This window comes from Sabethes cyaneus, chromosome 3 (genome assembly GCF_943734655.1).
Source record: "Sabethes cyaneus chromosome 3, idSabCyanKW18_F2, whole genome shotgun sequence".
In the NCBI taxonomy this organism is placed as follows: Eukaryota; Metazoa; Arthropoda; class Insecta; order Diptera; family Culicidae; genus Sabethes; species Sabethes cyaneus.
In genome coordinates this window covers 132,585,000-132,610,888 of record NC_071355.1, presented here as the reverse complement: position 1 = coordinate 132,610,888, position 25,889 = coordinate 132,585,000, and the positions used below count along the sequence as shown (strand labels likewise).

The window sequence follows — 25,889 nt, the reverse complement described above, 5'->3', positions numbered from 1 at the left end:
TGCGAGCAACCAGAATAGAACTGCGCGCAACTGTTAGGGGCATAACTAACCCTACGAAAGAAAAATTTTAGATAATAATCGCAATACAATAATCTGTGGGCTGGTCATTCATTACTATTTCAACCTTTATGATGCACACAAGTGATTTTTAAAAGAAATCTCTATGTCGCAATGGTTGCCGGCGTTGTACTCATGAACCCCCGTCAACGTATTTTCAAAGCCACCATTGCATTCAATGAAGAATTGAATCTGAATATTTCGCTGTTCTATTCAAACATTCACCTAAACAATAGCACTCACAGACTCTTATAAACATACATACGCCAGAAATGCAGTTTACATTAGTCTTTGATCTAATGATCTGATATAGTCCTACGTCACCCTTTCGTACAACCCTTAGGGCTGTATACCTTGTAGTTTTTGTAAAAATGGTTCAATAAAAATAATGATCATCCATCATCATTATAAGCTAAAACGTTTTTTACCGTAGACTGTATAATGTAAATGAACATATTTTATAATATTTCACAGATTATTCAACGCTGCCAGCACGGATTCCATACGGTTTCACTCGAATCTGTTAAACCAAAATGAAAATGATTTAAGAGTATCGATTGATAACACTTGTACCGATTCATTAGTGACAGCATTGGACGATGAAGCACTACTGATTAACGATTACATAAACGACATGGCAAAATCTAAGGTATGCTGTTAATTAAAATTACTGTAAATAATGAATTTTAAATTGATTTCTTTTGTTTTACGTAACAACACTTAACAACATTTAAAGCATCTCTCCAGTTGATTAGGGACGCGGGGAACAGTTCTGAAGCGACCTACTACCCAGCAAACGTTTATTTTCTCTAGCTTCAGCAACTTGTTTGCAGCATCTGTTGAGAGCCGTATCGTCGCGGTCTGCGTTCCGCGGTATGCCTTTCTCAGCCGAATTTTCATCGGCATCTTCCCCAGAATGTTTTCGTCCTTTAGCTTCAGTCTCAAATCGCTCTTCGTGGTGAACATACTCAGCTCCCTGCATTCGATCGTGATCTTTTGGGATAAGGATCTTACATTCGCCTCGCCTCCTAGGACCTTTTCGACTAGCTCTTTAAATGCTAGGCTCTTAACTGTGGGGTTTTTCTTCAGTTCAAAAAGCATTTCGCCATTCTGGATGCGCCTAGATTTCACCACGTTCTCCTCAAGATCCTTCAGTTTTTGGTCATCCCTCATCCTTTTTGAAAAGGGCTGCGTATGACATCTCTCCCTTTGCTTCAACGATGAGTGCGTCGCCTTTGCTTCGTACACGGCGAGGATTCGGTTTCCCTTTTTCCTGCTTCCTAGCTTCCGGTTTTTATATATATATATGTTTGAACATACTACATACATATATATATATATATATATATATATATATATACATATATATATATATATATATATATATATATATATATATATATATATATATATATATCTGAATTGAAAAAACAACTGGGATGGCGCATTGGATATGGAATATTAGCGTGCATACCGCGATCACCACACTCTCTCCGGATCGCTTCCACAAATACTTCAGGATAGAAGTATGATGTCTTCCATCAACGGGTGGTTGGAGTGTTGGCTCTACTCGCCGCCTGCCGCCTCGTTGTCTGACCGACACCATAGCGGACCTCTTGATGGTCACTGTGAGTGTAGCCATTGTCTACCCTCCAGTCTCCTATCAGACCAGGACTGCCGAATGTCACGTCGATGATAGACTCCGCACCGCTCCTACTGAAGGTAATTGTGGTGCCGACGTTGGCCAGATCTACGTTGAGCTTTGCCAGAGCTTGAAGCAGAATCCGACCCCTATGGTTCGTGCGACGACTTCCCCACTCTACCGCCCAAGCGTTAAAGTCGCCAGCCACAACCAACGACCTTAGACCAGTCAGCACAACTGATACTCGGTCTACCATCCGCGTAAACTGCTCGATAGTCCAACTCGGCGGAGCATAACTTTATCTAAAGCTAGCAGTACATTTTCTTTTTAGCTCAATTTTTCATGTAAAATGACTACCAAAGTTACCGAAACTATGTTTTTCCTAGAGCTTTAAATGAGCGTTATATTATGGTCATACGTGGGTAGCTCTATCTGCACCGGAAGTGCCATTTCCGAGCATTGTTACTTTATCTAAAGCTAGCAGTGCATTGTTTTTTTCCTAAGAAATAATGGAGCATTAAATTCGTCGTTAGGAGCATTAATTAGCATTAATTGAGCATCAATTAACTGAATGGTGCTACTAATGTTCTGCTAACTTTGTACTGCCAGCTTTAGGGACATTACCGAATGGCCGAAATCCAAATGGCCGAATTTCAACAGCAGTCACAGAAGGCCGAATCACGAAAAGCCGGATCGCGAATAGCCGAATCACGAATGGCCAAATTTTTTCGTAATGCCTAAATAACTATTCAATGAAAAACATGAATTGGCAAATAGTTAACAAAAAACAAAATAAGCAACACAACTATTTAATTTTTAATTTTAATTTTATTTCCTGGTCTTCGATTATATCGTACAGACAGTTCTTAATGTAAACTTATTCAGTTTTTTAAAGTTGTTCTAGATACATACATTAAACTCATAACAGTCAGATACAATATTAAATTCGAGGGAACATACATCGATCGGGTTAATTTGAGCGAAAAGAGTACGGTGTAAAGGAAGCCGGAAGAAATCCGCTCGTCGTGTAAGCCTAGGAGGTACGTTGAACCGAATCTGATCCTAGTAGCTCCGGGCTATCCACGTTATTTTCCAGAATTTCGTAGATAAATAATCGTTGCGACATACTTCTCCTATTTGTCAGAGTGGGAAGACGTATAAGCACGCATCTGTTTTCGTACGGAGGTAGACGAACAGGATCGTCCCAGGGTAACCTGCGCAGAGCGTACCGAACAGATTGACGCTGGATTCGTTCTATCCGGTTGATTTGAACAGCATAGTAAGGTGCCTACACAAGCACCCCGTATTCAAGAATACTGCGCACGTTTGAACAGTAAAGCGATTTCAGACAGTAGATATCATTGAACATCTGCGTATTCCTTTTCATAAAGCCAAGCATAGCGTAAGCCTTAGTAGTAGTAACGGCAATGTGTTGAGCAAAACATAATTTACTGTCCACTATGTTTACTATAGAGTATAGATGACTATAGTTCATTGTTCCCCTAATCGCAAATGAAATTCGTTCATTATAATGTGCGAGACCTATTTACCATGTTAGTAGCAAAGGTTTCCTAGGTGATTCAGAGAGAGACGGCCGCATGCCGCGAGTGTGCGCCGGTGACCCGCCGTCGGAAGCGCCGGTCACTGCGGGGGGGCTGCAGAAACCACTTCTATTTAGGTTTATGCATTTTCCTAGGTTTACTGACTAGTAGGGATTATCTCTTAGGGTACCGCCAGACTGCAAGCGACATGCGACGCGACGCGACATTTCTTGCTGTAGTTATACGCGCTTCCCTTTTTCGCCCGAAGCAGGACTGTGCATTTAGCAACATGAGAGCGAAGTCGTGTCGCGTCGCGTTTACTCTGTACGGGGACTTAGTTAAGTCCGAACGAGCGACAGCGAGTAAGGACAGCATGTACCCCACGTTTTTACAGGTTGAAGGCCGTGATTCGGTCTTTTGCGATTCGGCCGTTAGATATATTATGCCATTTGTAATTTCGGCCATTTGTGTTTCGGCCATTCGTAGATAATCCGTGATTACATATATCATCTGGGAAATTCATTTCTTGCAATATATATACTTATTAAAGTTGCTGTATTCACTGTGTTAAAAGCATTCGAGAAGTCGATGAAAATTTCACTGCAAATCTGTGTTTCTCGTTTTGCGTGCATCATATGATTAGTAACATAATTAAGGCAATCTTCTATAGATTTTCCTTGCCGGAAACCGATTGATGATTGTGCAAGTGCTTACGTATGCTTACGTTTCGAGTACAGCTGTGTCCATCGCTTTAGTGATCGTGGGTAAACAAGATATTGGTCTATAACACATGAAGTTGTCCGGATCCTTATTCGATTTTAGAATTAGCACTTTGATTTTCTTCAGGCTACTTGGGGGCCATCCAGATACCACGTGGACAGAAAAATACCAATTTTCAACCCCCCCGTCCCTCTCCGTGGACAAGCGAGGACATTGCCTTTACCTCACCCCCCTCCCCTGTTTGTCCACGTGGACATTTTTTTTGACGTAGGACTACGTCTTTGTATTTGACGTGGTTATCGACTGTATTCAATAATTCTTTAGACTTGGGTTTTATCGGCTCATCAGTCAGAAAAAACAAACGAAATTTAACTTTGCCCTAACGTTTCAACATTATATTATGTCTTTTTCAAAGGGATAGCTATTCGTTTTGTCGTATTATTGTTCATGTAGGTATCGTCATTGTGCGTCAAATGTATCGTCATGCATATAAATAAAAACAAAAACGTACACTAACATCACACACTAAACTATTCTGCTCATACCGCCATCACATTATTCATGCAGCGGTTTGTCCTGCGTTCTGTTTGTTAACAAACACATAATATAATGTTGAAACGTTAGGGCAAAGTTAAATTTCGTTTGTTTTTTTCTTTCTGATGAGCCGATAAAACCCAAGTCTGAAGAACTACGTCTTTGTTTACTATACTGGAACTGGGTAGCACTTTGTGAAAACGAAAATAGAAGTGTAACGTTTGTATGAATGATTTCAAATGCTAATAACTACTAAATTACTGAACGAAACTGGATAGTTTATATGTCGTTGGATAGATAAAATGGCCAGCAATTTTAAGGGGGTTTAAGAGGGGGGCTCCTATACAAATGAAACATAAATTTCCTCAAAACTCGAGAACTAATCAAGCAAATGGAACCAAATGTGGAATGTAGGGGCTTCAGAAGACAAGAATTTTTTCTATGGTAAATTGAGACCCCTCCTCTCTTTAGGAGGGGGGGGGGCATACAAATAATATTCAAATTTCCTCATAACTCGAAAACTATTCGAGAAAAAGGAACCAAAATTAGCTTGTGGTGGTTTTTGGAGGTAAGATGTTTTTCTATGGTGTACTGAGACCCCTTCTTCTTCTAAGAAGGGGGGCTCCCATAAAAATGAAATACAAATTTCCTCATAACTCTAGAACTAATCAAGCAAATGAAACCATATTTGGCATGTAGGAGTTTTAATAGGCAGGAATTTTTTCTATGGTATAATGACACACATCCGTCTTTTAACAGGGGGGATTTTTTCTACGGTGGATTAGAACCTTTGCTCCTATACAAATGAAACACAAATTTCTTCATAACTCGAGAACTAATCAAGCAAATGGCACCAAATTTGGCGTGTGGGATTTTTTGGAGGCATGATTTTATTTATTTTATTGAGACCCCTCACCTCTGTGGTAGGAGGATAATTCATTACCATTTCAACCTTTATGATGCACACAAGTGATTTTTAAAGAAATTTCTATGTCTCATAGGTTGCAGGCGTTGTGCTTATGAACCCCCGTCCACGTATTTTCAAAGCCACCATTGCATTAAATGAAGAATTGAATCTGAATATTTCGCTCCTCTCTTTTAAACATTCACTTAAACAATGGCACTCACAGATTCTTTTAAACGAACTTATGCCAGAAATGCAGTTTACATTAGTCTTTGATCTGATGATCTGATATAGTCCTACGTCACCCTTTCGTACAACCCTTTGGGCTGTATACCTTGTAGTTTTTATACCAAATTTAACAAAACAGAAATGCATTGAGCTAAATTTAGTTTTCAACTTGATTTATGCAGTATTTATTGAATGGAAGCTCCAGTTTAAAGGCCCCGACACAATGCATACGGATTTTTAGTCGTTGCGGAAATTTGAGTTTCCGTCAATTTTCCGCAGCGTATAAACATCCGTATGCAAGGTGTTAGGACCTCAAGGTGAAACGGTACTGAATCCCAACATGACCAACATCGATGGCACCCATATCCTTACATGGACGCCATTTTTCCGGCCATGTTGGGATTCAGTACCGTTTCACCTTAATTCTTGTGATCTTGCAAATTATTATCGACTGCAAGAAAGTCCGTTTCAGCTTGACTTTCGCTTGACGATTCTTCTCTGTCCAGAGTATATTTGTCAAACCGGAGCACCTTAGCTTGGTCGTCTACTTCAACACAACACAAGACTTTTTCAACGCGATATGATTCGTAAAATTTTCTGAAGGCGAATCTTTTTGGAAATACGTTACCCATGGATGCAAAATGCAATCCACATTTGGTGCAAGCGCGACCTAAATGATAAATGCGTTACGTGACAGGTAAATATTCGTGGATTCTTCCGTTACCTTTATTTTTTCCTGAAGGAGGCAAGGATTGTAAAAAAATAAAAATAATATCTTTATTATTGCATCAAATGTCAGGTTAGGCAATCAACATCTATGAGTCCTAGCGCAGACCTAATCTTTTCAATGAGATTTATTCCTGATATGTGCTCTCGCAATGCTCGGTTCAATTTATTTGTGCCCAAAAACAATTACTGCTAATATGTATAATTAATGCAATATTGCTATTTCCAATTTCTATTTTGTGTATGAAAAAAAACTTGTCCACGTGGACATTTTCCATGCCCCTTCCCCCCTTCCGTGGACAAGCGTGGACATTTTCATACCGAAAACCTTCCCCCCACCCTCCACGTGGTATGTGGATGGCCCCTGACTTTCAACGTAGAACTACGTTTTTGTTTACTATATTGGGGTGCACTTTAGAAGTACGAGAAATGAACATGTAATGAAAAGAGGTTATGTTTTGCTCTATCGATTTTAAAGTGCACACTATTGAGAAATTAAAAAAAAATAAGCATTGTCCACCTGGAATTTCTCGCTTCGTGATTGGTTGGAAAAGACGTCATCTAAAATCACGAGAAATCGATTGGTGATGGTCTCAAGCTCAACGAGCGGAAATGACAAGAAGTACCCCATTTTGCCTTCAGTACAAGTTGTAGGGTAAAACAGGACAAAACATTCCCTTACACGACATTTTAGTAAAAAAACGTTGTTCGATCTTCTGACTTTTTCAACCTGCACGAAAGGCATGCCTTCTTGAAAATCTTTGGTAAAAATATCAAATTGGCATTTTGACTGTAGTACAAAAACCTTGTGAATAATGGGGCAAATCAGACTTCTGTACTATGCTGTATTAAAATAAAACATACCATTTTCCTAAAATTCTTCTGCTTTCCTTACCATAGAATCTAATTAGAGAGAGTTTGTACATAACTCTTTCAACACTATTGAAAAATACGGGTGAATGGGACAAAATTGATTACTTTTCATCATTTCCACGCATTGAGACCACCACCAATTGATTTCTCGTGTTTTTTACATAAGGAAAGTCACTTTTTGCCCTTTGAAAACAGCGGTAACAAAAAGTTCCGTTTTTTCGGTCGATTCTGCCCACTGTGCGATAGTTGATCAACAAATGAAAAATAAAATGAAATAGCAACCGTATCTTATTTTTGACATTGCCTTTACATTACGTGCGGAAGTCTGCTGAGCACGTTATCTCTTGCGTCACGTGCGAATAATTTTGTAAGCACTGAATGAATATTTTCTGTCCTACATTCCTGTACCAATTACGTGAATTAAAGGTAGTTCATACGCATATTAATGCTGTTACATGAAAATCGGATGGATATTTATTATTTTTTCTAATAATAAACTGAAAATGACGTAACTTCCTGTACAGAAATTTACGTGATTTTTTACGTGGATAGAAAGTTTGGATTATTTTGAGTGTATAATTATCAACAACACTGTCACCGCGATTAGCGCCTTTAAGGGGAAATGAGCAGTCATTAACTTTTCGTCGGAAAGCCCAATTTCGTAAGCAGTTTTTTGGCCCGAAACAAGATCTCGATTTTAGAAATATATTCACTGCATTCTTCTTGCCAATCTAAACACAGTTTCAAAAATAACTGCTTTTGAAATTTACAGAATCAATGAAAACTCATTTCTCCTTAAAACGCAAAGCATTCATTCGTGTTATGCATTTCATTACAGAGTTCGTTTTAGAGAAGATGCTACGAGACAATGTTGCGCCGGTGTCAATAGTTTTGATTTCTCAAAACTAATATTTTTAGCAATAACTATAGAACTGTCGTAATTTCATTTCTTTCCTTTTGAATTTTTCTCCACAGGTTCATTTCGATGATGTTTCCTTGTATGGAACTCCAAAAGAAGAACCGCTTCCAAGTATACCACCATCAACTGAGAAGCCGTCATCGAATTTTTTAAAGAACCAGCTGCAAGCATGGTTTCAACCAACTGACAATCGACTTGCTATGAAGCTTTTTGGTAGCAAAAAAGCTTTAGTGAAAGAGCGAATTCGACAGAAAACGTCTGGACATTGGGTAATTCATCCATGTAGTTCATTTAGGTAATGTGAATCAGTAAAATATTGAATATATGATCATTTAAATAGAAAATGTCGAAATCTGTCATCATATATGAATTATTCATTCTTGTGCAAGCGATTCTTGACCCCCTCAAATAATCGAAATTTTTAAAGCTTTACAGTAGTAGAATTAATATATATATAGAATGCCAGTGTCGCTGTTTTTCTACAGGACTCATTGTGGTAAACATGATGCTAACAATCTGTATCAAGTCTGTGCATCGGGAACTTCATTTTCAAAGTTTCTCATTGTTATTTATCTGTTCTTTATCTGTGCGCTGGTTGGTGCTGTCATCAGTGCGCTCTCCGCTGTGTTTTTATGCCAGTAAAATGGTGTTAAACGTTCTTTTTCTTTTCGTCCGGATGAATAGAATCCCAAAACTGCGCCCTTTAGCACCGATTTTTTTTTCAGAAATTTGAAGCAAGCGAAGTTTCCAATCACATTATTTGGCAGCCATAGTTGAAATTTTAAACTGGTTGTCAAAGTTTGACAATGAGATTTCCCTTTTGATGAATCTCAGGCACACACACATTTGCATATATAATGTAAATACATTATCTGAACATGTGTGATGTTTATCACGCGCACTGCAGTGACACTGGCATTCTATATATATTGATTATACTTTTACAGTGCATATCGCGGGTAACTGACTCATATGTTGTTTATTTATTATTTATTTATTGTTAATTTCTCACCCTTTCGATAACCCGATGAATTATAACCGTCGCGGGCGAAACTGTCGCCAGAATCATCACTTATTTTGTCAAGTAAATCAATAGCTTACGTACTAGACAAATAAAATATATACTCATAACTTACATACAGCCAAGTAGGTTCTTTTGCGACGATTTCAAGCTATCAAAAAAGTGAACAACGCGTTTGGTTACCAAAGAAACGGGCAATATTTGCTTCATCCGATAATCTGTCTTAATGAAGATATGATTTAACTGGGAAAGACCACCTTGAGCATACGATGTTGATGATTCAAGCGCATCCCTGTCACGACAGCTGTCAGCTGAAGCCGCCTCCGGTAGTGGTGGTAATAGAGGTAGACAACAAATTTTGAAACAAAATTTATACGAGACAACGCATGTATTTACTGTTGCGCAGTATGACGAATGCAGCGTGTTGTTTCCCCTTTGTCGTTTATCGTAAAAAACTAACACTATCAAAAGTCAGAATTTTTCCTATCTTACGTTGCCGATATAACAGAAAAAACTACAAGGTATACAACCCTAAGGGTTGTACGAATGGGTGACGTAAGACTATATCAGATCATTAGATCAAAGTCAAAGACTAATGTAAACTGCATTTCTGGCATATGTATGTTTATAAGAATCTGTGAGTGCCATTGTTTAAGTGAATGTTTAAAAGAGAGCGTAATATTCAGATTCAATTCTTCTTTGAATGCAATGGTGGCTTTGAAAATACGTGGATGGAGGTTCATAAGTACAACGCCTGCAACCATTGAGACATAGAAGATTTCTTTTAAAAATCACTTGTGTGCATCATAAAGGTTGAAATAGCATAGCATAGCATAGCATAGACAACCGTACACATCATGGGTGGCTGATATGATATACTCGTAAGTACACCATACACCTGGCCATGTCCTCATGATTGTAGAAATGGGTACGTTAGTTGAACGCCTACTTTAAGAGGATGCGCAAAAACTCACGCAATCTTCATAGATATTCTTGAACCCAGCAATATACAATATGAATATAATATTAAAAATAAAATTAAATAGAGCATACATGGGAAAAATAGAACAATCTCACCATCAATCCGTCGAATGAAAAATAATTACGTCGGTTTCCATCAGTGCATCTAATATCCAATAATTAATTTAATTTTTCCTTGCGATATCCACGTGCATTATTTAAGCTTCTTACGGCTAGAGTCTTAATTGTACAGTAGGAGGTGCTTGATGAGCTAAAACGAAACAAATAATTAAAATAACATATTATACTTACCTGCTACCAATGCCGTGCGGCTCAGTCGTCTGCATCTGGGAACCACGCGGCATCGCACCTCCTAGCTTAGCTACTCAATATAGCATTACCGAGTATGGCCACGTGGAGGCGCTAGGTAGGAGCTTGGACTGGCAAAAGCTATGTTGGTCGCTTTCTCGTTTGCCTTCCCCATTTCATACCCGAGTGCATCATAAAGGTTGAAATAGTAATGAATGACCAGCTTCCCGATTGTTGTATTAAATGTGATTATGCGTAGCTTGACATGTTTCTATAATCTTACTTTTACTCGCTTGTAACCTTTAAAAGGGCCATTGGTTACAAATAACATTAAAGCCAAAGCACGTTCATCGCAAATATGACGTACCATTCGAACGTCCTTCTCTTTTGACATAAATGACAACAGGCACGAAAGTTAACGGCGTCGATTCACTGTCTTTTGCTTCGAAAAGGTTTTACTAGTTTACTTTCACAGCTTACCGCTTGTTACATAGCAGAAAATATAGCACATACGCAAAAATTTCTGTTTTATTTGTATGAGAGTCCTTATCCTCCTATCACAGGGGTGAGGGGTCTCAAACCATCATAAAATAAATTCATGTCTCCATGAACCCCCACATGCCAAATTTGGATCCATTTGCTTGATAAGTTCTCGAGTTATGAGGAAATCTATGTTTCATTTATGTGTGATCCCCCCTTCTCAAAGAAGGGAAAAGTCCTAATTCACCATAGAAAAAATTCCTGCCTCCAAAAACCACCACATGCCAAGTTTGATTCCGTTTGATTAATTAGTTCTCGAGTTATGAGAAAATTTGTGTTTCATTTGTATAGGAGTCCCCCCCTCTTAGAAGGGTAAGAGGTCTCAGTACACCATAGAAAAAATTCCTACCTCCAAAAACCCTCACATGCCAAATTTGGTTCCTTTTGATTGATTAGTTCTTGAGTTTTGAGGAAATGTCTATATTATTTGAATGGGAGCCCCCCTCCTAAAAAGAGGAGGGGTTTCAATTCACCATACAAAAAAATCTTGCCTTCTGAAACCCCCACATGCCAAATTTGGTTCAATTTACTTGATTAGTTCTAGATTTATGAAGAAATTTGTATTTCATTTGCATGGGAGCCCCCCCCCCTTATTAGAAGGGGAAGGGGTCTCAGTACATCTTTAAAAAAATCCTACTTTCTAGAACCCCCACATGCCGAATTTGGTTCCATTTGCTTGATTAGTTCTCGAGTTTTGAGGAAATTTGTGTTTCATTTGCATAGGAGCCCCCCCTCTTACGCCATCCATAAAATTGCTCTCTCGCCCCTCCATAAAATTGCTGATCATTTTATCTTTCCAACGACACATTAATTGTTCAGTTTTGTTCAGTACGTTAGTAGTTATTAGCATTTGAAATCTTTCATTCCAACGTTACACATCTATTTTCGTTTTCACAAAGTGCTACCCAGTCCCAGATAGTAAACAAAGACGTAGTCCTACGTCAAAAAACGAACATCTTTCACTATCACATCCCACATGCAACAAATTTTCTGAAGCATAAAACCGTATGATTGCGTAATTCTTACAGCTGTTGTCAAATTTAACGTAAAATCGAGCCAGCAAGCCTGGCTCAAACGGCTTCAAGGAAAATGTATGAGAATGACGTTCGTGCCAGGGATGTGGATTCAAGAGCTAAAGTAGAGTGACTATATACAGAGTGGCGACAAGTCATCCCAAATGTATGCAATACGGTTTTTCCAAGGTTTTTCTTTCTCTTTCCTGCATACGCGTTGGATAGGTCGTCTGTTCGATTGGAATGACACTGACAGATAATTATCATTCCAATTTTGACATTTTCGCCACTCTGTATATAGGCTCTCTAGTCACTCTAGGCTAAAGTATTAACATTTTAGGTGGATCACAAAACTTATTCTTCGCTGTCTACACGAAACATAACGACGAACCAGTTTGTTTACGTTGCTCGTTTGGAGCAGAGGGGTGGTGTGGTTGTCACTACATCTACTACATACATACTACATACATTGTCCATATCCCACTCATTAATTTTGGTAGTTTTTGGTTCTGATACTTGGGGTACGGGAAGGTATTTTCAGCAGGTTTCTAAATTCAGCATATTTGCCTTTTCTTTCGCCAATAAATATACTTTGCCAACATACAATTTTAATATGTTATAACTATTCTCTCAAGACTGTCAGTAATCTACTATTTTTTATTCAAAGGACCACCTATTCTTCCACTATGCCATAAGCCGAAAAAATAGGTAGGCCATAAGCCGAAGAAATAGATCGCTAAATGGGCTGAAAATACCTTTCCGTACCCTATTAACTAGTTGGTTCACCTTAAAACTACTGAAACAAACCATACAGAATTGCCGCCAACTTGTGGGTATGTTTAGTCCGCAATATTTTGACATTTCCACTCCCCTGCACGTATTTGAGCCAAAAAGTTGGTCAAAAGTATTGTTAATCATTTTTGACGTAGGACTACGTCTTACGGCAAGTTTTGAGATAGGGTGTCATTCAGGGTGGTCATTCAATTTTAAATTTCAAATTCCCGGTTTTTTCCCGACTTTTTCCCGGTTTATGTGTGATTTTCCCGACCGAAAAATTTTTCAATTCGTCGCATTATTTTAAAATTGTTTGACCGTTTGAGAAACCGTTTTGAGGCCTTGATAGAGATAATTGTTCAATTTAAATAAATTAAGCTTAGATCGTTTAGAAATGGGGCAATTCATTTTGGCGATAGCGGTGCTCTCAGTGGGATATGCAAGTTTTTGACTGCGTTATATTGCTTGTAAACAGTTCTGCTTGGTTTATATTGTGGTTCCGAACTATTTATCATGCAAGAGGAGATAATAAAAATGATTGACACAGTTAACTCCAAAATCCATCGGCGTCAACTCGGGAGCAAGCAGAACTGCTGGATTATCCAAAAGGTATAGTGGCGTAAGTTATCAAAAACTTTTTAACAAAATATGTTAGCAAATTCTCACGACTGCCCCCAAAGTGCAAACCAAACGTCGGAGTAAACCCTTGATCGCCAACTGCGGCTAAAGATCATTCGGAAAGTTGAGGCTAATCCCAATATCTCAGATTGATTTGGAGAAAAAACTGAAGATGACTGCTAAACCGTGCGGCGAATTTGGAAGGCTACAGGTGGTACCGACCAAATGGCCAGAATTCGGGCATGTAAGTGACTGGGTGCTTACGAAAGTCGATTACAACCAATTATCGGGGGTCAAGTTCTTCAAAGCTCCTACTCGCGGGATGGTTCCTAGCGGATGCAAGTTTGTTTCAGGGTTTCAGCGGAGTTCGTGAAAAAATGTATGATTTGGCTAGGAAGCAGTTCTTGTGGCAAGAAAACCTAAATTTTTGTGACGTGTAATATCATGAACCACATACGAAATTTGTTTTGAAATTGATATGTTGATGTTTTTGAAAAACAAGAATTCAGGTAAATTGCGAAAAAAATATTCCGCGAATGCTCCCTTTCTTATTTTTGAAGAAAAAGGTCATCTAGAGCAAAATGATTGACCTTAATTTTTTTCTATGAATGATTTAAATGATTTATTTCAATTTTGTAATATATCTGAATTGAAAAAATATCTGGGTTGAGCGTTAGATACGAAAAATGAAAAAGAGAAGTTAGACTATTCGTTTTCTGGCACTGCTCTGGATAAATATTTTTGCATGAAAATCAAACTTTGAGTTAAATTTCATGAAAAATAGTCATTGGCTTGATCACAAGGAGTTAGAGCAAACTCTCCCATAAGATTTACAAGGGAAAAGTAATGCAAACTGTTTTATTCAAACGGCCTATTAACTTCAATTTAAGTCCACTTGTAAAGTCCATTGTAAAAAGAATGTTCAAACCATAACCTTCACCACTTTTACTGTCTGATATAATTCTTGAATTAAAATTGCAATAACTAGATGTTTGAAATCTTGAGCAGAAATTTAGAAAAGAGTTAGGGGGATATAGGGGGACTATATTTATATTATATTAGTCCCCCAGCGCCTGACACTTCTGACTTTCATAGTTCAAATGGTGCACCTTAGTAGCTAATATGATAAAATCAACAAAAAGACAAAAAATTAGCATATGTGATTTTATATGTCAGAATCATCCATAACACAGAGATTTGTTTATTTTTATCTACCGTCAATCGAATTGTTTTGTTTCGGCTAATTTTCAGATCAGCATTACAGCATTATTCAGTCAGACAAAATTTCGTTTTTCATCCATAAAATATTTTCTAAACTCCATAGTTCATTTTCCCACAAAGATATTTAATTCCTTAAAAAATGCAGATTGTACTCAGCGATTTCCTTCACCCAGTATCGGCAACCGAGCCGTCCCCCAATACCCAACAGCAAAATGCTTTACTTGGTTGAGTCAAATTCTTGAAGATTCTTGAAAATCTTGATCAAGATTTTGCAAAAAAAAAGAATGAGAAGAAAGAAAACATTAGTTATCCCGAACCGGTTATCTTATATATGAGAAAATAAGGAAACCTGTTGATAATCAATTTCTCATAGAAAACAGAAGAGCATCGATATAGAGCATAAAAAACTGTTGATATTTTTTCAAGGCAATCTTTAGTCAATATGCAAGCAATAAGAGATTTTAAACATTTTGACATGTTTTATTCAGAATTATAAGTCCTTAATTGGTTTATTTTATGATTTCTGTTAAGTGTCTGGTACTGGGAGACACAATTTTTAAGTAATGATTTTTATCGATTTCTCATTTGGCTTCTAAAATGGTACATTAGTGATTCAAGTACGTGTATCCTATTTTTATTGTAAAATAGTTTTCTATATTACTCTTCCAGTGAAAAAAACTGAAGTTATGGAAAGTGTTGATTTTATATATGTCAAAATCCTTAAATGTCCGGTACTGGGTGACTTGCCCCTAATAATGCCTCAAAAGTCTCCATAAGGTTTTAGAATATTTTGTTTTCCGCTCGGTGAACGACTAGTGAAGTAGCAAATGACACCTGGGTTTGCTGTAAATCTAACTCGTGAGTAAACTAAGTAAGTATTGACCAACCGAACTAACGCACTTCGGTCAATTGGACGCTGTTAATCGAACCAAGAGGATAGTGGAGGGGGGTTCTGGTTCAAATCACAATCCCATAGAAGTCACGAATGAACTGAGCTGAAGTCAAACTGAAGTGGCGAGATGAAAAAAACCTGAAAGGCGCCCTGAAGATTTTGATTGAAAAAATGCAGCTATTGAAAAAAACTGGCAGCCGGCCTGAGAGGCGGGTATTTCCCGGTTTATTTGTGAAATTCCCGGCTTTTTCCCGGTTTTTCCCCGACTGTTAGTGATTCCCGACTTTTTCCCGGTTTTCCCGATTTTCCCGACTGAGTGGCCACCCTGAGTCATTCCAAAAAATCGAAAAATGCGAGCGTCACGAAAAATGAAAGGTTTTGAGCGCTAATAGCTCAGCAGTTTTCCAATCGATTTTCAATATTCTTACACCAATCGATCAGAAAATCTTCTAAGAATTGACCCAAATTAAGAAAAGTATGGATTCTTGATGTTGAACTATTGAAAAATTGAAAATAATGAACCTATGTTTTAACAGAATTCTCACTTCGTGATTGGTTGGAAGATTCTTTGCGATGATTTAAACCTATACCAATTTGATATCTGTGCTTGGGAAGTAAGCCAAAACAAGTGACAGTTTCCTTATTTCAACAAGATTTCTTAACACCGCGGTTCAACCTAGACCATTTTGATGTCCTTGCTTGGAAAGTACGCCAGAGAGAGTAACAAAGCCCCCTCGTGCCAACAGATTTCTTACGAACGCGATTAAACCTAGTCCAATTAGATGTCTGTGTTAGGAAAGTGTGCCAGAAAAAATGACACAAGTTCGTTATCCCAACAGATCGCAAATTCTTTACTGAGAGACGATTAAACTTCGGCGAACTTGATATCTGTGTTGGAAAAATGTGCTACAGCTGTAGTGTTCGGTTATAATACGGCTCTGTATGAATACGCATGCTTGCCGTTTCATAAGAAATGTAGTGAAAAGATGTGCTGTTGATAAAATAGGATTGAATTGGTAAAATACCTTCAACGTGGGAAACCATGGATAATGAAAACAATCTTTAATTTCAGTAAGGTAGCAGGAAAGCAATAGTTTGTGTTCTTGATTTTGTTAAATTGTTTCAAATGCACAATCTTTTGAGAATTGAACGTATGCAATGTTGCTACTTTGATAAATGTTACATACAACGCATGTAGCATGTATATATGTTGCATATAGCATGTATACATGAAGAATCGAATGATTACAAGCATGAATACATGCTACTATCACTACAAAGAGACTTACGTAGTCCTGCGTCACCTATATATGCGGTCGTGTCTTGTACACAACCCCTCTGATTTTTAGTAGAGTAAACAAGCGGTAATGAGTGAAAAATAGTATTATTAGTTCTATGAAGCAATTTTTATGGAATTATGTTTGTATCTACCTAGTAGTGTTGCACAACTTTTCTGATATTGCTTTTACTGATAGTTGAAGAATGGAAACTTTTTTAGAAATTGTGAGAATAAAGGGAGAGATGTATATGAGAGAGAGAGAGGTGAGAGGGAGGCCTTCGTTTTCCTGCACATGCTTCTCTCTCAGTCCATTATTGAATCCCTTCGATGGGTGACCTAATCCAGATCCAGGATGTACTTATTCTTCTTACAAAACAGGCCTTTTGAATGATAACACGCTTATCGAATGATTTGCGTAATGAAGAGACTCAAACCATGCGCAAATTTGATAGAAATTAAAGAAACTTGGCGAATTTCTCTTTTAATATCTAAAATTTCTTGTTAAATTACTTTATAGAGCATTCCTCTGGTGTCTCACAAGCACAATGACATAAAATTTATCTTTCAAATGCTTGAAATTTCATGATAGTCTAATTTATCATAAGAAAAATGCTGCAAAATTGGATATTTCATCATTTAGCAGAAAGTTTTTATTTCATGAAATTGCAAAACGTTGCAAAAATTTCACTCACAACGCTCTTCCTGGGACTCTGGGCTATCAAATGGCATCAAAGATTGTGATAAGAAAAGGTGAGAACATAAACAAATATTACTTTCAAGTAGCAACATATTTATGCTAATTTGCTATAAGAAATACTGCTCGCTTGTCATCATTATATTCATTGAAATCTAAAGTCTATATCAACAAATAATTGTAAAATCTTTGAGTTTAAAAAACCTTTTTACTGCTGGTCGATAGGATATATATAGCCTCTGAAATGTGAAAGGCAACGTCCTTACCTACATGAGCGAAAATATATGGCCCTTTTTACTCGAAGTTTGACAGCTCTATGCAAGATGTAAACAAGACAAAAGGTTTCAAAATCAACCTTACATTGTGTGATAGGTATCTGGGAAGACAGCGAAGTTTAATTGGAGGGGATTGAACGAGTTTCAGCTTTCTTAATTTCGATTTTTAAATACCAGTTGGTCCGGACGTTTCGAGTTACTGCTAGTCTTCGCTAATAATCTGTGGATAATTTTTTTCCATTAGGTCAGTATTATATATACCGCCTGTAGTTCACCCTAGTTCCAATCTAAGGGCTGTCAAAACGTTTGTATTCGCACTCCGGATGAACTTATAGTCAATTTGTTTATTCAATCCGGGTTGGAACTGGATGAATTTTATCTGTCAGATAGGAGCAAATGAACACAAAAAGTTCATCTAGTTCCAACACGGATTGAATAAACAAAATTCGTTACTACTGTGTTACCTGACGCATAACGAATATACGTTATATACGGGGGAGGGTCTCGTAACTCACTAACTTTCTGGTTTTTCGTTTAATTGATCATAAATTCGAATATATAACATACTATACATACATTCGAAATTCAACTATATAACATAAGAAATTACATGTTTACTCCAAAACTAAAAGCATGAGAGATTTTAGAATAGATTTTAAAATAGGGGTTCGTTGTGAGTCAGGTAACACAGTAGTTTCGCTCTGTGCTGGCCACACTGGCCTTTCCGCACCTTCCGTCATTGATCTGTCATTGTATCTGTCAACTGGTGAGTCAGCATCACTCCATTGATAGAATCTTTGTTTATATTCTGATATCTTAAAGTGCATAGAGCTAAACCGCTATTGCTAATTCTTAAGCTAGCAAAGCAAAGTCTTGGGCTTAAACCGTCATTAGACATTACCCTTCTTTATCGATAGTCTTCGCAGCCGGCTGTTAGAGTACAGGAAAACTACGGGGCCAGTGTAACGATCCTACTGACTCTAATCTAACAAGCACCGACTAGCCAAGATTCGAGCATACGATGACTATGACTGCCTTTTTAGACCAGCATCGTACCTCGAAGCTAACTGGGCGGGTGTATTCTTAAACTAGCCTTTAATTATTAACTGTGATTCAGCTATTATGTGATTATACGCGAAAGAATTCTAACGCTAATTCTGATTGATAAAACTTAAATAACATAACGATAAAACTTAACTAAAAGATTAACGTAAAGTAGCTTGTTCCGATGATAAAATAGCTATCCGGTGATTCAAGACAAAATTATCAATTAGCCGCATTCATGCTGCATAACCTGAAATGTGTATTTAGGGTATAATTATAGGAAAATTATTTTATTTATTTATTTATTTATTTATTTATTTATTTATTTACTAGTCTTCGAAATTTCGTACAGACAGTTCTTAGTAATTACTTATTCTAAGTTTGAAAGTAGTCCGAGTAACATTAAAATCATAATCGTCAGAAACAGTATTAAATACACGTCGTTTTGAGCGAACTGAGTACGGTGCAATGAAAGCCTAAAGAAATCAGCTCGTCGAGTATGCCTTGGTGGAACGTTAAATCGGACTCGACTTAGGAGCTCCGGGCTGTCGATATTACCTTCTAGCAGATCAAAAATGAATAGTCGTTGCAGCAAAGTCCTCCTATTCGCTAACGTTGGCAGGCGTATTAAAGCGCATCGATGTTCGTAAGGAGGCAGTCGAATTGGATCATCCCAGGGCAGCAACCGCAGACCATACCGAACGAAGTGTCGCTGGATTCGTTCGATCCGGTTGATATGGACGGCGTGGTAGGGCGCCCATACAAGCGCCCCGTACTCAAGGATACTGCGTACAACCGCACAGTAGAGAGACTTCAAGCAATGAGAGTCGGTAAACTGCTGCGTATTCCTTTTTACGAAGCCCAGAATAGCGTACGCTTTAGCAGTGGTAGCTGTATTGTGCTGAGTGAAACACAATTTGTTGTCTAGAAGAATGCCCAAATCTTTAACAGAATCGACTCGGGTGATACTGGCTGAATCCATTTTGTAATCGAACAAGGTGAGATGCCTATTTCTGCAGAATGAGATGACATTACATTTCTGCACATTCACGTCCATTCCGTTGAGTTTACACCAATTTAACAACGAATCAATGTCGGATTGTATGGCAGAGCAGTCAACACTGCACTGGAAGCAACTACCCGATAGAACTTCAGATCGTCGGCAAACATATACTTGGACGATTTTATCGTGGAACACAAGTCGTTTACAAAGAGAATGAACAGCAGTGGGCCCAGGTGACTCCCTTGGGGCAGACCGGATTGAATCTCAAATGGTAGGGATTTGGTTCCATTAATACGTACGACTGCAATGCGACTGGTGAGATATGACAATATCCACCGTGTCAACCATTCAGAAAATCCCATTTTTTTCAGCTTCGCTACCATCAAAGAATGTGGCACTCTATCAAAGGCTTTTGCAAAATCGACATAAACCGCATCAATTTGCTGACGTTTTTCAAGCGCACTCGTTAGTGAAGAAACATATGCCATCAAGTTGGTAACTGTCGAACGTAACTGTCGAACGTGATGAACCTTCGGGTAAAGTGAATCGTGGATAAGGCTTTCGAATACCTTCGGCAAACAACTGGAGAATCGAAATTTCGCGGTAGTTCTTAACGTCGTGAGTGCTACCTGCTTTATGAACAGGTGTAATAGCAGCAGTTTTCCACACTTTCGGGAAAATTCCTTCCGACATGGATTGATTAAAAATAATCCTTGCAGGAATCGCGAGCGTCGCAGCACAGTTTTTGAAGAGGAGCGGTGGCAGGCTGTCAGGTCCGGCGCCCTTCTATTCGTCAATCGATTGCAGCTTCTGCATTACGTCACTATCCGAAAAAGTAAAAAGCGGAATGCTCAGTTCAAACAACGGCAAACTGTTCAAATACTCCTCAGACGAAAGTGGTAAGTTATTACTCTGCACACTTCGAAAGAAGGATGAGAACAAGTTTGCAGACTCCAATGGGAACTCAGCTACATTTTCGTTGTAATGCACACGTTGAGGGATTCCTCCTTGTTGCTTGCGATTTTTCACGTATGTCCAAAACGATGCAGTATCATGCTTAATGTTGTCTTCCATGCGACGAATATAGCAACGAAAGCAGTGAGCAAGCAATGAGTTGTATTCGCTCTCAATGTCACGCAGCACAGCTGGCTATCATCCTTCCTGCGAAAATATTTTTTTCTTGCCTGACGGAGACGGTTACGCAGACGCTGTAGCTGGTTATTCCACCACGGTTGTCTACTACAACGCTGACAAAATTGTTGCTTCATAGGGACAACATCACGAAGTGTACCATAAACGCGCTCATAGAAACGTGATTCGGCTTCATCAGTACTGCATCCAACAAGAAACTCCTCCCAGCGAATCTCAGCAAACAGTCTATTAATTGATTCAAAATTACATCTTTTAAAGTCAAAGTTGAGCGGGTCAATAACATTAGAAACATTTTTGTTCTCATCCGCAAGTTCAAATATTACAACAAAGGGACGATGGTGTTGATCAATTGGCAGCAGCGGCAACGGCGGCTCCAGCAGTTCCACCCGACTGTTATCACTGATGAAAGCCAAATCGAGAAGCCTTCCATTGAAATTTGTAATATTGTTTATTTGCAACAGTCCATTCGATAAAATCGATTCAACCAAAACATTTTCCTGGTCGAAAGATGCATTCATTGGCAGTAGACAGTTTAGAATTTCATCACGTGACCAACATAAGTGTGGGAGATTGTAATCGCCAACCACCAAAACATGACTGCGATCACCGGCTAAATCAATCAGTTTTTTTACACACATCGCATGCTGGTCAGACAGTGCAGGCTCAGTATTAGGAGGCAGATAAACACAGTAAACAAATAAATCAAAATTTCGCATCGAGATTCGCACAATAGTTTGCTCCAGCTGATCACTGTCTGCAACGCAAACAGCTGTGCTACGATATTCGTTCCTCACGGCAATGAGAACCCCTCCGCCGCGTCTGTGCCGACTGGTTTGTGCGTTTCTATCACATCGATAAACAGTATAGTTGTGTGAGAGCTCAGAGTTTGGAATATTACCGTTTAGCCAAGTTTCTGTGAGTGCGATGACGTTGTAGTCGTTTTGAGTCAGAGCTAACAGCAAGTCGTTTGTTTTGGTACGAAGACCACGAATATTTTGTTGATAGCATTTGAATGAGCGGTAACCCTTAAAGGGAATATCTGTTTAGATCTGTTAGATCTGTTTGGTGTCAAAAGGCGATTTGAAGGACAAAGTGTGTGGTTGAGCAACAGTGTGGATCGTTCGGTGCTAGTGTCGGAATTTTCTGTGCGGTTACAAAGTGGCAATGGTGCTACTGGATCATTAAGACTGATCCCCTCCTAGCGTAGATACGAAGCGAAATGGAGCGCGTGTGTTAGTCGTGTGTTGGAAATCGAATTGCCGGAATATGATTCCTTTCTGCCAAGTCGGCTTGGAAAGTGCTACATCTTTCAATTGCACATCGACACCAGCTTTAAAGGAAACAAATGTTAGTTCATCGAGTGATTTTCCTTTAGGAACTAATTTTACAACCTGCACTGTCTTGTCGGTTTTCAAATTATTTCTCACAAGCTGTTCGACTTGTTGAACTGTGGCCTGAGGATCGAAACCAGAGAGATACAGCCAAAACAGTTGTTCTTTTCGAGCGGCAGCTAACGGTATTACTTCATCTGGTTCGATATCTCTAGTACCTTCGTATGCATTCTCACGTTACGGGGGTTCGTCCGGAATCAACAACCGTGGCCGTTTTCGTAAGTTTAACGTGTGTTGTGATCTCGGCAGATGCGGTGTAGACGGTAGCGGTGTGCGTTCGAGTATGGTATTGATTTTGGTAGTGTTGAGAGCGACTTCTTTCCGTATTTCGTCCAGCACCTTGTTTTGCTCATCAACCATCGTCTGCATCGCCATATTTGTGGACGATACAACTTGACGAAAACTAGCGTTTTTCATCATTTGCGTACAGGTTCTACACATCCAGAATAATTGGGGACAACCAGCAACAGCATCGCGCATTTCAGCAGACATATGAACACACTTTAGGTGGAAAGCCGATTTGCAAAAGCCACTACAAATAATTTCATCTGGCTTAGCTAAGTCGCAAGCACAAGCACAACAAACCGACTCCATTGCTTTTTTGCACGGTCAGCGGTCAGTAAAATAGCAGTGTAAATTTTTGGAGGTTTTTCACTAATAACCGCAGGATGATGTTGCACTCCAAATTACTCCGATGCGATGAAATAAGCAGATTCCAAATAGTTGTATGCGGCAACGAATAAAACCGAAAAAACGTAAAAAATGTAAATTAGCACAGAGCGAAACAACAGCAAACCAATTTGTTTACCTCACACACACATATTATATTCTCTCGCTGCATAATCGTTGTGTTTTATTCGAGAATAGGCTAGTTGATCCAATAGTTGTGGTAGTCCCAATAATCCCAATAGCGCTTATCGCTTCTTGATGCCTTCAATGGCCTGAATGCCCGTAAAATAACAAATTATTATCGAAATAATTAGCTTTTAATTCTGTGACGTATGCACTCAGTTCATTTCGGTTGAATGAAAGTTAGAGAATATAGTTTTCAGTTCAGTCTGGTGGGATGTATTTTTAGTCAAAGGCATTATATTACAAAAATAATTTAAACAGCAACAGTATGATTGCAACAGGATGATTTTTTATTGTGGCATATATTGGATAACATAAAACAAACTTTTATTTTTAATTTTCAAAAATTTCAAAATTTTATTCTGGATCCTCTTAATCCTCTTCTTCCTTGTAGTACAACAACTTGATCAAATCGGAACAGCATATAACATTGCATGACTAAAAATTTGTTTATAAATCAATAATTTATTTTTCAGACAGGGATGGTTCGATCACTTTGACTCAATTTTGATTCATTTGACAGTACCGTCTTAACGGAGCCAAATATGACAAAGTTATGTATGGGACATTTGTAGAACAGGTCAGTATCTATAATTTTGCTGAACGAAGTTTTGCTGTATCTTTTGTAGTTACGGCGCTACAATGCTAGTATCTCATAAGTAACTAAATGAACGTTCATTTAGTCACTGATGAGTTACTAGCGTTGTAGCACTGTAACTACAAAAGATACAGCAAAACTTTGTTCAAAAAAATTGTAGATTAGAACTAGTTCTACGAATATCGCATATAGGGCCCTATTCTGTAAGTCACGTCGAGTGTCACTTCGCTCGACTAGCCGACTTTTGGTATTATGTAAGTCACACGCGACCCGGTTTTGTCGAGTAACTCGACTGAGTCCGCCGCCAAAAAGCTGGTGACTAAAAGGTTAGCAAGCGACGCCTGAGCTAGCTTTGTTTTGGTCATGCAACGAACCGCTATGCTGCTCGTTTTTCTTGCACTCGACACTCGACAGTGACTGAGTCGAGCCGAGTTGCTCGACGTGACTTACAGAATAGGGCCCATAACATTGTCATATTTGGCTCGGCTGAGACGGTACTGTCAAATGAATCAAAATTGAGTCAAAGTGATCGAACCATTCTTGTTTTCAGACAAACTGCGAGGTTATAAACCTCGCATATATTTATTATACTTCGCTTGTATACTTTCAATAAAGTCTTTAAAAGTGAGTTTTTTGTCATAAATAGATTAATCCAAAATATTCAATTAGATCAGACCAACTCAATTTGGCTTGAGGGACGAAGCTCTTGGCTTATGAGGAAAAATAGTTGATTGAGTTTTAGAATTGGGAGAAATTTTCCACTTTGGCAAGTATTTAGCGAAAATATCCTAGTTTTTTTTTGCAGACGACTACATATGACTCGTCGCAGAATAACGACTTAGTTCAGCTAGTTGGTAATGCAGGAAGATCAGAGGTGTATATGTTGTACAGTATTGGGCCCAGGATCGAGCCTTTAGGCACACCTGCTTTAACAGAAAATTGATCAGATTTAGAATTCTGACATACAACCTGTAAATGTCGATCAGTTAAATAATTTTGTAAATCTATACCTATAAAGAAGGATTTCTGTCTGTCTGTCTGTCTGTCTGTCTGTCTGTCTGTCTGTCTGTCTGTCTGTCTGTCCTGTGTTCCTTATAGAATCAAAAACTACTGAACCAATCGGCGTGAAAATTTGCATGTAGAGGTTTTTGGGGCCAGGAAAGGTTTTAGTGATGGTTAGAGACCCCTCCCCCCACCAAGAGGGGGGGCTCCCATACAAATGAAACACAAATTTCTGCATAACTCGAGAACTAATCAAGCAAATAGAACCAAATTTGGCATGTGGGTGTTTTCGGTGACAAGAATTTATTCTAGAGTAATTTGAGACCCCTCCCCTCTTTATAAGGGGAATTATAACTCCTCTCCCCTTTAAGAGGGGGGGTTTCCATACAAATTTCCTTATAACTCGAGAACTAATCAAGCAAATGGAACCAAATTTGGCATGTGTGTGTTTTTGAAGACAAAATTTTTTTCTATGATGAATTGGGACCCCTCCCCACTTTAAGAGGGAGGGGGCTCCTATACAAACGAAATACAAATTTCCTTATAACTCGAGAGCTAATCCAGCAAATGGAACCAAATTTGGCATGTAGGTGTTTTTGGAGGCAAGAATGTTTTCTATGATGAATAAGAACCTCTCCACACTTTAGGAGGGGGGGCTCCTATACAAATGAAATACAAATTTCCTCATAACTCGAGAACTAATCAAGCAAATAGAACCAAATTTGGCATGTGGGTGTTTTCGGTGACAAGAATTTATTCTATGGTAAATTGAGACCCCTCCCTCTTTATAAGGGGAATTGTAACTCCTCTCCCCTTTAAGAGGGGGGACTTCCATACAAATTTCCTCATAACTCGAGAACTAATCAAGCAAATGCAACCAAATTTGGTATGTGAAGGTTTTCGAGAGCAAGAAAATTTTCTATGGTGAATTAGGACCCCTCCCCACTTTAAGAGGAGGGGCTCCTGTACAAATGAAATACAAATTTCCTCATAACTCGAGAACTAATCAAGCGAATTGAACCAAATTTGGCATGTGTGTGTTTTTGGAGACAATTTTTTTTTCAATGATGAATTGGGACCCCTCCCCACTTTAGGAGGGGGGGTCCT

The 25,889-nt window shown here is 38.6% G+C and overlaps 1 protein-coding gene across 1 annotated transcript in view; it reads left to right on the top strand.

Moving 5' to 3' along the window:
• LOC128740156 (uncharacterized) overlaps positions 1-25,889 on the top strand; it is a 298,630-nt gene that overhangs the window by 46,466 nt on the left and 226,275 nt on the right. Inside the window, exons 4-5 of the mRNA XM_053835681.1 lie at positions 532-706; positions 8,201-8,439. Of these exons, the coding sequence (XP_053691656.1) occupies positions 532-706; positions 8,201-8,439 (414 nt within the window). The remainder of the gene's footprint in view (positions 1-531; positions 707-8,200; positions 8,440-25,889) is intronic.